The sequence below is a fragment of the Oncorhynchus mykiss genome, chromosome 23 (genome assembly GCF_057628025.1).
Source record: "Oncorhynchus mykiss isolate SJ-2025 chromosome 23, ASM5762802v1, whole genome shotgun sequence".
NCBI classification, from domain to species: domain Eukaryota; kingdom Metazoa; phylum Chordata; class Actinopteri; order Salmoniformes; family Salmonidae; genus Oncorhynchus; species Oncorhynchus mykiss.
The window spans coordinates 44,973,794-44,985,794 of record NC_143044.1 but is presented as its reverse complement, the minus strand read 5'-3'; the positions used below and the strand labels follow the sequence as shown (position 1 = coordinate 44,985,794).

At 39.0% G+C, this 12,001-nt stretch overlaps 1 protein-coding gene across 1 annotated transcript in view; it reads left to right on the top strand.

Annotated features, from left to right (window-relative positions):
- The window catches only part of LOC110502978 (delta-type opioid receptor), a 40,628-nt gene extending 31,714 nt beyond the window's left edge, over window positions 1-8,914 (top strand). The window contains exons 2-3 of the mRNA XM_021581332.3: window positions 492-859; window positions 4,482-8,914. Coding sequence (XP_021437007.1) covers window positions 492-859; window positions 4,482-5,020 — 907 coding nt within the window. The 3' untranslated portion in view covers window positions 5,021-8,914. The remainder of the gene's footprint in view (window positions 1-491; window positions 860-4,481) is intronic.
- The last annotated feature ends 3,087 nt before the right edge of the window (window positions 8,915-12,001 follow it).

The window sequence follows — 12,001 nt, the reverse complement described above, 5'->3', positions numbered from 1 at the left end:
TTTCGAAAACCGTTTCGCAAGCAATGATTTTTGACATTTCTAAACGTTAAAACACACTGTCCGAAGAATTGTAGTTGACACGCAGTCAACCGTGTGCGACGCAAACCTCTGAAAACCCACAGATAATTAGAAGGGTTTCCGAGAGCTACCCAGTAGGTGACGCTGTAAGAAAGAGAAATATGATTAGAATTAATTAACAGTTATGAATGTTCCTCTATGTCAATACACCATCTGTCTGTGTGTTTGTGTGTTTGTTTGTAATATAAATTCCTTATGAATCCAATATTTTGTAAACCTGTTCTTGGTGGTATGATTTGTCTGAGAAACTGAGACACAGCGATAAGATGTTGCCATGAACTGCAAGGTGAACAGAAGACATTGCTGAGCTTATGGTTTTGAGATAGACAAGCTGCTGTCCAGATTATTTGTCTTCTGATAAGCATCCCCTAATTTGGTCTCTCCATTTTTCTTTCTGTATGTTATCTTTCCAGATACACTAAAATGAAAACCGCCACAAATATCTACATCTTCAACCTGGCCTTGGCTGATGCACTAGCCACCAGTACACTGCCCTTCCAGAGTGTCAACTTCCTGATGGGGACTTGGCCGTTTGGAGACATTCTGTGCAAGATAGTGATATCCATCGACTACTACAACATGTTCACCAGTATCTTCACATTGACCACCATGAGTATTGACCGTTACATTGCAGTGTGCCACCCCGTCAAGGCCTTAGACTTCCGCACGCCCCGTAACGCAAAGATTGTCAACGTGTGCAACTGGATCCTGTCCTCTGCCATCGGTCTGCCTGTCATGTTCACCGCCTTAACTACTGTAACTGATAATGGCAAGTATGACAGTACGTTTCCCCATGCTGTTTTTCTTTGATCCTCTATTGTAGGCAGCCTATCTAGAATGTCAGTGAGTACACCACAGTAGCGAGAGAGTAACAATTATGTTTTACACTTCATTTTATTTCTGTGAAGTGAATGGAATTCGGCAAATTATCACTTTGCTGTTCTACACATGGTCTGGGTCTAAGTCATAGAGAGAAAGTGCCATGTTAGCTATGAAGCTTTTTTTAAATGATCATATAATGAGAACACTTTCAGTTCCTTTATTTAGGTTTACGTGTGACATTAACTTTTACATAATGCTGGATTTAAAACTGCAAATCAGAGGCTATATTAAGTCATGTTTTGTAAGTGTTCATCCCTAATTGGCCATAATGTAGGTTTCCAACTCTATTCATCAATATAATGCTTTAAAGCTGCAATATGTAACTTTTGGGGTGACCCAACCAACTTCACATAGAAATGTGAGTTATGTGTGTTTATATGATACCAGGGGTCCGAAACATGTAAAAAATAAATAAATAAATACAAAAATGTTTCTTTGGAACCTGGGGTCCGTATTGACCCCGTTCTGGTTCCGGTTCTGGCCAGTTGAGTATGGAGGCCCTACACTATACTTGCTTGTTTTGTCACATAAACTGAAATTAGCAGCCATGAGAATGCAGAGCGAGTTCTACATAGTGCATCTTTAAAGATTACTAATATAACCATAGACTAGCAGCTTCCACCATGTAGACTTTATAGATGACTAATATAACCATAGACTAGCAACTTCCACCATGTAGTCTTTATAGATGACTAATATAACCATAGACTAGCAGCTTCCACCATGTAGACTTTATAGATGACTAATATAACCATAGACTAGCAACTTCCACCATGTAGACTTTATAGATGACCAATATAACCATAGACTAGCAGCTTCCACCATGTAGTCTTTATAGATGACTAATATAACCATAGACTAGCAGCTTCCACCATGTAGTCTTTATAGATGACTAATATAACCATAGACTAGCAACTTCCACCATGTAGACTTTATAGATGACTAATATAACCATAGACTAGCAACTTCCACCATGTAGACTTTATAGATGACCAATATAACCATAGACTAGCAACTTCCACCATGTAGACTTTATAGATGACCAATATAACCATAGACTAGCAGCTTCCACCATGTAGACTTTATAGATGACTAATATAACCATAGACTAGCAACTTCCACCATGTAGTCTTTATAGATGACTAATATAACCATAGACTAGCAGCTTCCACCATGTAGACTTTATAGATGACTAATATAACCATAGACTAGCAGCTTCCACCATGTAGACTTTATAGATGACTAATATAACCATAGACTAGCAGCTTCCACCATGTAGTCTTTATAGATGGCTAATATAACCATATACTAGCAGCTTCCACCATGTAAACTTTATAGATGACTAATATAACCATAGACTAGCAACTTCCACCATGTAGACTTTATAGATGACTAATATAACCATAGACTAGCAGCTTCCACCATGTAGACTTTATAGATGACTAATATAACCATAGACTAGCAGCTTCCACCATGTAGACTTTATAGATGGCTAATATAACCATAGACCAGCAGCTTCCACCATGTAGACTTTAAAGATGGCTAATATAACCATAGACTAGCAGCTTCCACCATGTATAATAGTCTTAAAGTCCATGCATCATTTCAGTATAATAGTGGGATGGAAACTTGTCAGAAAAATTTGTGATGCTTCTCCTGAATTAGGTTTTCAAAATGCCTGTAAAAACCATCTTAGCTCTTTTTATTGGTTAGAGGAGAATGGGTGTTATTTGCAGTCTCTTGAAGGAACTCTATCTGATGTCAGCTTGGGGAATAGAAGCAGGCAGCACAAGGTTGTTTAACAAATAGCTGACTATTATGGCTAACATTATGAGCAATGCTTCGGGGCCTATGTAGCTTTATCTACAGTTGAAGGCGGAAGTTTACATACACTTAGGTTGGAGTAATTAAAACTTGTTTTTCAACCATTCCACAAATTTCTTGTTAACAAACTATAGTTTTGGCAAGTCGGTTAAGACATCTACTTTGTGCATGACACAAGTAATTTTTCCAAAAATTGTTTACAGACAGATTATTCACTGCATCACAATTCCAGTGTGTCAGAAGTTTACATACACTAAGTTGACTGTGCCTTTAAACAGTTTGGAAAATTCCAGAAAATAATGTTATGGCTTTAGAAGCTTCTGATAGGCTAATTGAAATCATTTGAGTCAATTGGAGGTGTACCTGTGGATGTATTTCAAGGCTTACCTTCAAACTCAGTGCCTCTTTGCTTGACATCATGGGGAAATCTAAATAAATCAGCCAAGACCTCAGAAAAAAAATTCTGGACCTTCACAAGTCTAGTTCATCCTTGGGAACAATTTCCCAACGCCTGAAGGTACCACGTTTATCTGTACAAACAATAGTACGCAAGTATTAACACCATGGGACCACGCAGCCGTCATACCGCTCAGGAAGGCGACGCGTTCTGTCTCCTAGAGATGAACGTACTTTGGTGCGAAAAGTGCAAATCAATCCCAGAACAGCAAAGGACCTTGTGAAGATGCTGGAGGAAACAGGTACAAAAGTATCTATATCCACAGTGAAACGAGTCCTATATCGACATAACCTGAAAGGACGCTCAGCAAGGAAGAAGCCACTGCTCCAAAACCGCCATAAAAAAGCCAGACTACGGTTTGCAACTGCACATGGGGATAAAGATTGTACTTTTTGGAGAAATGTTCTCTGTTCTGATGAAACAAAAAGATAACTGTTTGGCCATATGTTTGGAGGAAAAAGGGGGGGCTTGCAAGCTGAAGAACACCATCCCAACCGTGAAGCACGGGGGTGGCAGCATCATGTTGTGGTGCTGCTTTGCTTCAGGAAGGACTGGTGCACTTCACAAAATAGATGGCATTGTGAGGAAGGAGAATTATGTGGATATATTGAAGCAACATCTCAAGACATAAGTCAGGAAGTTAAAGCTTGGTCGCAAATGGGTCTTCCAAATAGACAATGACCCCAAGCATGCTTCCAAAGTTGTGGCAAAATGGCTTGAGGACAACAAGGTCAAGGTATTGGAGTGGCCATCACAAAGCCCTGACCTCAATCGAATAGAAAATGTGTGGGCAGAACTTGAAAAGCTTGTGCGAGCAAGGAGGCCTACAAACCTGACTTAGTTACACCAGCTGTAGCACGAGGTATGGGCCAAAATTTACCCCACTTATTGTGGGAAGCTAGTGGAAGACTACCTGAAACGTTTGACCCAAGTTACACATTTTAAAGGCCATGCTACCAAATACTAATTGAGTGTATGTAAACTTCTGACCCACTGGGAATGTGATGAAATAAATAAAAGCTGAAATAAATAATTCTCTCTACTATTATTCTGACATTTCACATTCTTAAAATAAAGTGGTGATCCTAACTGACCTAAACACAGGGAATTTGTACTAGGATTAAATGTCAGGAATTGTGAAAAACTGTTTAAATGTGAAAAAGACTGCCGTGAAGCTATTGGTTTCCTCATGTACTACGTTCCTTCAACTGTGTCTTGTACTCAATCTCCACATGTTCAGGATTCATCGACTGCACTTTGATCTTCCCACACCCATCCTGGTACTGGGAGAATCTCCTGAAAATCTGCGTCTTCATCTTTGCCTTCATCATCCCGGTCCTCATCATTACCGTATGCTACGGGCTAATGATCTTGCGCCTGAAGAGCGTGCGCATGTTGTCCGGCTCCAAGGAGAAGGACCGCAACCTGCGGCGCATCACCCGCATGGTCCTGGTGGTGGTGGCCGTCTTCATCATCTGCTGGACGCCCATCCACATCTACGTCATCATCAAAGCCCTAATCAATATCCCCAACTCCCTGTTGCAGTCCGTCACCTGGCACTTCTGCATCGCTCTGGGCTACACAAACAGCTGCCTGAATCCCGTCCTCTACGCCTTCCTGGACGAGAACTTCAAACGCTGCTTCCGCGAGTTCTGCATCCCCTTGAGTCCCTCTGTGTTGGAGCTGCAGAATTCTTCTCGTACCCGCCCCCACCAGCAGCACCAGCGCGATCAGCACTCCAGCGCCAACAGGGTGGAGAGGTCCAATCAACAGGTATGACTAGGTATGGAGATGTTGTCTTTGGACTCACGCTACCAGCCTAATGATGACATGAGCTCGGAAGTCACCCAGGTAACCACAGTGCTCTGACACAAAGCTCTGACACATGATGCGCCAAGATACTGAAGTGCAACGTATCACAACCATTGATCGTACTGTCGCCTCTTTCTGGAGAGGCTGACGAGTATTTGAATGCAGAATGACACTCCGCATAAAGCCTTCTGTCCGGTAGCATTATTAAAATGTTGAACATTAGGCAGAACACTGAAATGAAGACACATCAACTATTATGTACACAGTATATTTGTAGACTAGTATATTGAACATACTGTAATAGGATAATGTTCTGTGGTCAACATCATTCACAATTAGAAACTCTTGATTGAGAGCACTTATTTCAAGACACTCATTCAAGAAGATTGTTATTTAAGGGTCAAGTGGCGATTCAAAAAAACAAGGCGGCCACCCCACCACTTGTTTTGGTAAACAGCTGAGAGATGGGACTGGAGGAATGTAACCACTGTCAAATTGATAGACAGAGCTATGGATGCAAGAACTGACCATCCATGAGATCAAAATGATCTGTTTGTTTGTTTACAATTACATTATTGTTTGCTTCCAGAGTCAATGGCTTTATATTATTAATTTTAAAGTCAGAAAATGGATGTAGCCTACCAATCTGCTTTACATCTACTGTATGTATAGCAGCTTTTATATACTGTATGTTATGTACTAAATTGTTATTTATTATATGTGTATATGATGTGCAAGAGGTTTGGGAACTATCAAATGAATCATTTATATTGTATTTCCGTGTCAAATCGCCAGTTGGCAACCCATCCCTTACTGGATTTACTGACGCATAAACAAACATTACAATGATTCACAGTGATTATTCAGTGATAATTCTTCCAGTGTTCTGTGCAGTGCACTGCATAAAGAATGAAAAATGAATAATAGTAAATAAGGTTATTCAAGCAATAATAATAACAACCCTAGAGCTGTAAAAAATAATACAAATTAATTACAAAATAAATAAAGCAAATGGCATTTAAACCCGGTCTGGCACAAAGAGAAGATTTAAATCAAATCTAATTTTATTTGTCACATGCACCAAATTCAACAGGTGTTTCACCTTACTGTGAAATGCTTACTTACAAGCCCTTCTATTGTGAGTGATATACACAATCTATATACATATGTGCACTTTGAATTTCATTCTGTCACCCTTTTTTTTTTATTCCAAGCTTTATAAAACAAAATCTGCAAACAGAAATACACAACAGACAAAAAACGATTTCAGTTTCTCTTCATCGCTCAGCCACATAATGCCAGGGTAGATCTGGTGGAATTGCTGAAAGCGTATATATCGTGGTAGAAAGGACAATAGAGGATAAAATGAATTGAGTTCTCTCTTCGACGTCACAATAGTTACATAGTGTTTCCGCTTCCATTTAACCACAAACCGACCTGTTTCAATACACAGAGACAATATCCCTTATATTACCTGTTTCAATATGCAGAGACAATATCACTGATCTTACCTGTTTCAATACGCAGAGACAATATCCCTGATCTTACCTGTTTCAATACACAGAGACAATTTCACTGATCTTACCTGTTTCAATACGCAGAGACAATATCCCTGATCTTACCTGTTTCAATACTCAGAGGCAATATCTCTGATCTTACCTGTTTCAATACACAGAGGCAATTTCCCTGATCTTACCTGTTTCAATACGCAGAGGCAATATCTCTGATCTTACCTGTTTCAATACACAGAAGCAATTTCCCTGATCTTACCTGTTTCAATACGCAGAGGCAATATCCCTGATCTTACATGTGCACATAGCGAACACTTGCTTTTATGTAGGTTGTACATAATATATATATCTCACACACAAAGTCACAAAGTCAATTTGGGTTTATGATTAATCTCCACCCATTTGTTTTAATATTGCATTGTCAGTTGTTTTTCAATAGCGTCTATGTCTCCTTTAATTTGGTTTTCGTTCAAATGTTCACAGACAGGGCACAATGGTGTCAAGTCAAGTTACCAATCGTTTTTCCACCATTCATTTTTCCCATAGTGGATTTTAGAAACACTTCAAATAAGAGCTGTGTTTCATGTAGGCTCACCCTGGCATGACGTTTTGATAACCATGTAAATCTCTAGGACAAGGATACTTTTATCAATATATTTTCCGGTTATTTTTACCCCCCAAAAGTGAAATGCTAATTAGCTGCTAATGTGGCTATCCTAAAAAAAACTACAAATGCCATGATGATCTGGACGAGCCTGCCGAATTGAGGCAAAGGTAACCATCTCTAGATTAACTATCTAATGTTAGCTACATTTTGTAATTAATAAATTGTCTAAATTTCTGTAAATTGACAAGTCTGTGAACTGTCTTGTGCAAGTTTTAAATTGACATAATACCTGTTAGCAAAGGTGTCAGCTAGAGTTGACTTGCAGGAGGAGCCTGCTGAGATTTGTAGTTTTGCATGACGTCTACTGAGAGTAAATAGAGGCAAATATATTGCTAAAAGTCACATTGTCCTAGAGAGATTTACATGGTTATCAAAACATTACGCCAACCAACCTAGGTAAATTAGCCCTTAGTTTTAATGCCGCTCATGTTTGGAATAATTTACAATCCTCATTACATCTTGAATCCCTGCCAGCAGGGCAGTTTAGAACGCTGATGTGGAACATTCTCTGAGGTTTGCGAGTGTTTTGGTTGATTGTAATGATTTATTTGTGTTGTTGAAATGTATCTGTTGTGTCATATATTTTCATTTTTTGCTGTTTTATTTAATTATGTTGATTTGTGATTTGTTTGTTCTCAGGGCACTATTATGAATGAGACCCTGGCCTCAATTGGGATCCCCTGAATAAGTACAAGTGAAATAAAAAAAAAGTAATACATATTGCCTTTACTGTAGCAGTGCAGAATATCAAAACTGAAAAGGGATTTTAAAAAATGATTACATTTAGTTATATCCAGATATTGTATTCAATACTTTTTTTTGTCATTTTTAACTTGGCAGATGACTTGCCCACATCCTGAATGTGCCATCAACATGATAATGCTGCTGATATATTACAGTGCTTGCAGGTTTACAGAGACAAAGTCCTAACCATTGGATTGTGGCAGGCCTGGGTTCAAATGCATGCTTAATTAAGTATTTATATTTTAAATACTTATTTTCTGTGTATTTGAGTATTTTCAAATAATGTGCACAAATCAACTACTTATATTTGAAGTAGTAGAAAATACTTGTATTTCCAAAGAACAAGTATCAAAATATTTACTTTGAAATAAATGTGAAAGTAATTGAAATCCCTTAAATAGTATTTGAACCCAGGTCTAGGGTGTGGCTGTTCATTCCAAACTTGATGTACTTGCTTGATATATTTCTATATTATATACATTTTTTAGGTCAATCCATTCAATGATTTTAAAAAGCATGTGTAGATAGGGATGCCATTAGGCTTTGTCAGATGTATATTATGGTCTTATTATGCCTGTGTTGCTTTTCAGGGACATACAATAGTCTATCATGTAACATTTTATTGTAAAAGTGTCATTTTTCTGTATTAACAATTTTGCAATTACAGGTGCTTTGACAAAATTGTCTTAAAATGTAATGTTACCACGGTGAATGTACTTGCCTGTACTTTCTAAATTATTGTTGTGAATTTGAAACTGAGTATGTGATTTTGATTCAAAATATCTAAGATGGACAGTATATCAAATTACTCATAGTTTCAGGCCAAATGTAGAAATGTGCATGTTAATGAGAAAATGTTGTTTTTCTAAATATACTTCAATTCTGAATGTTGTCATATCATGAATGTTTTTTATAAGCACTCAAATAAACCATTATCTATCCAAATCTGTAGAAAGTATTAGTTCAACATGGTCATGTTCAATAAATCTGCACACCTCCCCTCTCTATACTGCAGCAAAAAAAAGGTTTTGGTTGAGATGCACTGCATCAAACACTTTAGATCTCATATGAATGACAAATCAGTTTTCCCCATCCAATCTACTTATCATGTCAAAGCTGTCAAAGCATTTGACATTGTGGCTTGGTATCACATTCAGTATCAACAGGGGTGTTACAGCCCACAAGCCAATGTGTCATGCGTATTTTATGCGTAAAGGACACCATTTGAAAATGTGTTTTGTTAGGTAACGATGAATGACGCAGAGTAAATCATTTTTGTTTGTTAATTTAACCTTTATTTAACTAGGCAAGTCTGTTAAGAACAAATTCTTATTTACAATGACTGCCTACCCTGGCCAAATCCGGGACGATGGGTCAATTGTGCGCCGCCCTATGAGACTCCCAATCACGGCCGGATTTTAGGTTCTAGATAGCACCTTGTAGACTGGAAACAAAACAAAGCCCAGAAAGCAGCAGCTGTGTTCAGTTATTGCCCAGGCTGTTAATTACTTGACAAGGGACCCCCACCGGCTGTAGAGGGTCTATAATATGATATTCTCTCTCTCTCTCATTCTAAAGTGGATTGAATCGTTTTTTACACACATCAATCTACACACAATACCACATGACAAATGACAAAGCAAAGACAGGTTTTAGATTTTTTTGCAAATGTATTTCAACAAAAAAACTTAAAAATCACATTTACATAAGTATTCAGACCCTCTACTCAGTACTTTGTTGAAGCGATTACAGCCTTGAGTCTTTTTGGGTATGACGCATGTCATGACGTTGCCCTAGGGATAGGTTTATGACAGTCATAAATACCTCTTTCCCCCTTTTTCCTCTCTCTACCCTACTGATGTTACATTTGCAAAACCCTTGGTTAACTTAGAGATTCTGGGAACATCAGAAGGTGGGGGGAAATTAACTATATTCTGGTAATCCGACCAATTGAACATATGCGGTGGTACTTAATGAATATGATGTCAGTTCGGTTGTCATCTGAGACATTCTCATCAATGATAAGATGACAAACTATACAGTGGAAAGTCTACACTTCAGAGTTATCGGATTCACATGGAATTGTTGTTCAATTTAAATATTTGAATATGAAATTATTCGTGATGGGATGAAATGTGATTTTAGCTTCTAAAATGTGAGATTTGGGTTTTCATAAGATCTCTGCTCAATCAGTGGCCTGCCCCTGTGAAGGGACATGGGCTATAAAACTTTTCAAACACGCCCTCCTCTCCCTTCCTATATAAGCCCTTGACGACAATATCCTGTTCCGAGGACTTGAGGACGACGGTCCGATGTCAGAGTGCTTCAGATAATAACTACAGAACTAAGCCAACATCAGCGTGAGCTTTGGTTGTGTAACGGCATTCTTCCTCCTCTTCTGAGGAGGAGTAGCGAGAAGGATCGGAGGACCAATGCGCAGCGTGGTAAGTGTCCATAATGTTTATTTTAAGACATAAACTGAACACTATGAAATACAAAACAATAAACGTGAACATGAACAAAAACCGAAACAGTACCGTGTGGCAACAAACACTCACACGGAAACAAACACCCACAACTTAAAAGTGAAACTCAGGCTACCTAAGTATGATTCTCAATCAGGGACAACAATTGACAGCTGCCTCTGATTGAGAACAATACTAGGCCGAACTCAAAACCCAACATAGAAAAACAAACATAGACTGCCCACCCCAACTCACACCCTGACCATACTAATACAAAGAATAAAATAACAGAACTATGGTCAGAACGTGACAGGTTGCGAATGGTATGAGCTTTGAACTCTTATTCACTACAGAAGTGATACCTCCTAGCCGTTGAGTTAGCAACAGCCGCTGCAAACGAGGGTTAGGAAGGAACAGACAGAGTAACCCGTCTACCACACAATGACATTACTACAACGTATTCAATTTACCAGCAGAGACATTCTTCAAAGGACAAAGGACTCTGTTGGGCAACACGGCCTTCCATCTACCAGCAACCTACCGAAGCGCAGCTCAGAGTAAATATTTATTGCATTTTCCTTTTCCAAATGGGCGGTAATTTAGAATTCATAAGATATTGTATTTACGATAGCACAGCTTCGCCCTTTGTTCCTCAGTCTTCCCGCTTTTTCACTCAAACCCAGCCCCTTTTCTTTTGTGTAACCAGCTGTCATATCTGTTCTGCTTGCTAGGGAAGTTTTCCTTTATGACGTAATTTGTAATCAAGTTATCATTTAATTATGTGTATGTGTAATTCTGTGTGATTAGTTAGGTATTTAGTAAATAAATAATTAAACCCAATTTTGTATTGCTGATTCAACTTGTGAGCCAGGGTTTGTGCAGATAACCAAGAATTTACAACTTTCAGATGAGACTGAATTAAGATGACGATTAATATTGACTGCTATTGAGGTAAAATATTACTAGGTCTTTAAGAGTATATTCGGAAGTGTCACGTTCTGACCTTAGTTCTTTTGTTATGTCTTTGTTTTAGTATGGCCAGGGCGTGAGTTGGGTGGGTTGTCTATGTTCCTTTTTCTATGTGGTGTTTTTGTGTTTGGCCTGGTATGGTCCTCAATCAGAGGCAGGTGTCGTTAGTTGTCTCTGATTGAGAATCATACTTAGGTAGCCTTTTCCCACCTGTGTGGTGTGGGTGATTGTTTTCTGTCTTTGTGTATGTAACCAGACAGGACTGTTTCGTTTCATTCTCTTCGTCATTTTTGTTTTAGTGTTCTGTGTTCAATAAATTCATCATGAACACGTACCACGCTGCGCATTGGTCCTCCGATCCTTCCTACTACTCCTCCTCAGAAGAGGAGGAAGACGAGCGTTTCATAATCACCCACCAACCAAGGACCAAGCAGCGTGGTAATGGGCAGCGGCAGAAATCTCAAGACTCCTGGACATGGGAGCAGTTTTTGAATGGAGAAGGACCCTGGGCACAGGCTGGGGAATATCGCCGCCCCAAGGCAGAGCTGGAGGCAGCGAAAGCTGAGCGGAGGTGGTATGAGGAGGCAGCTCT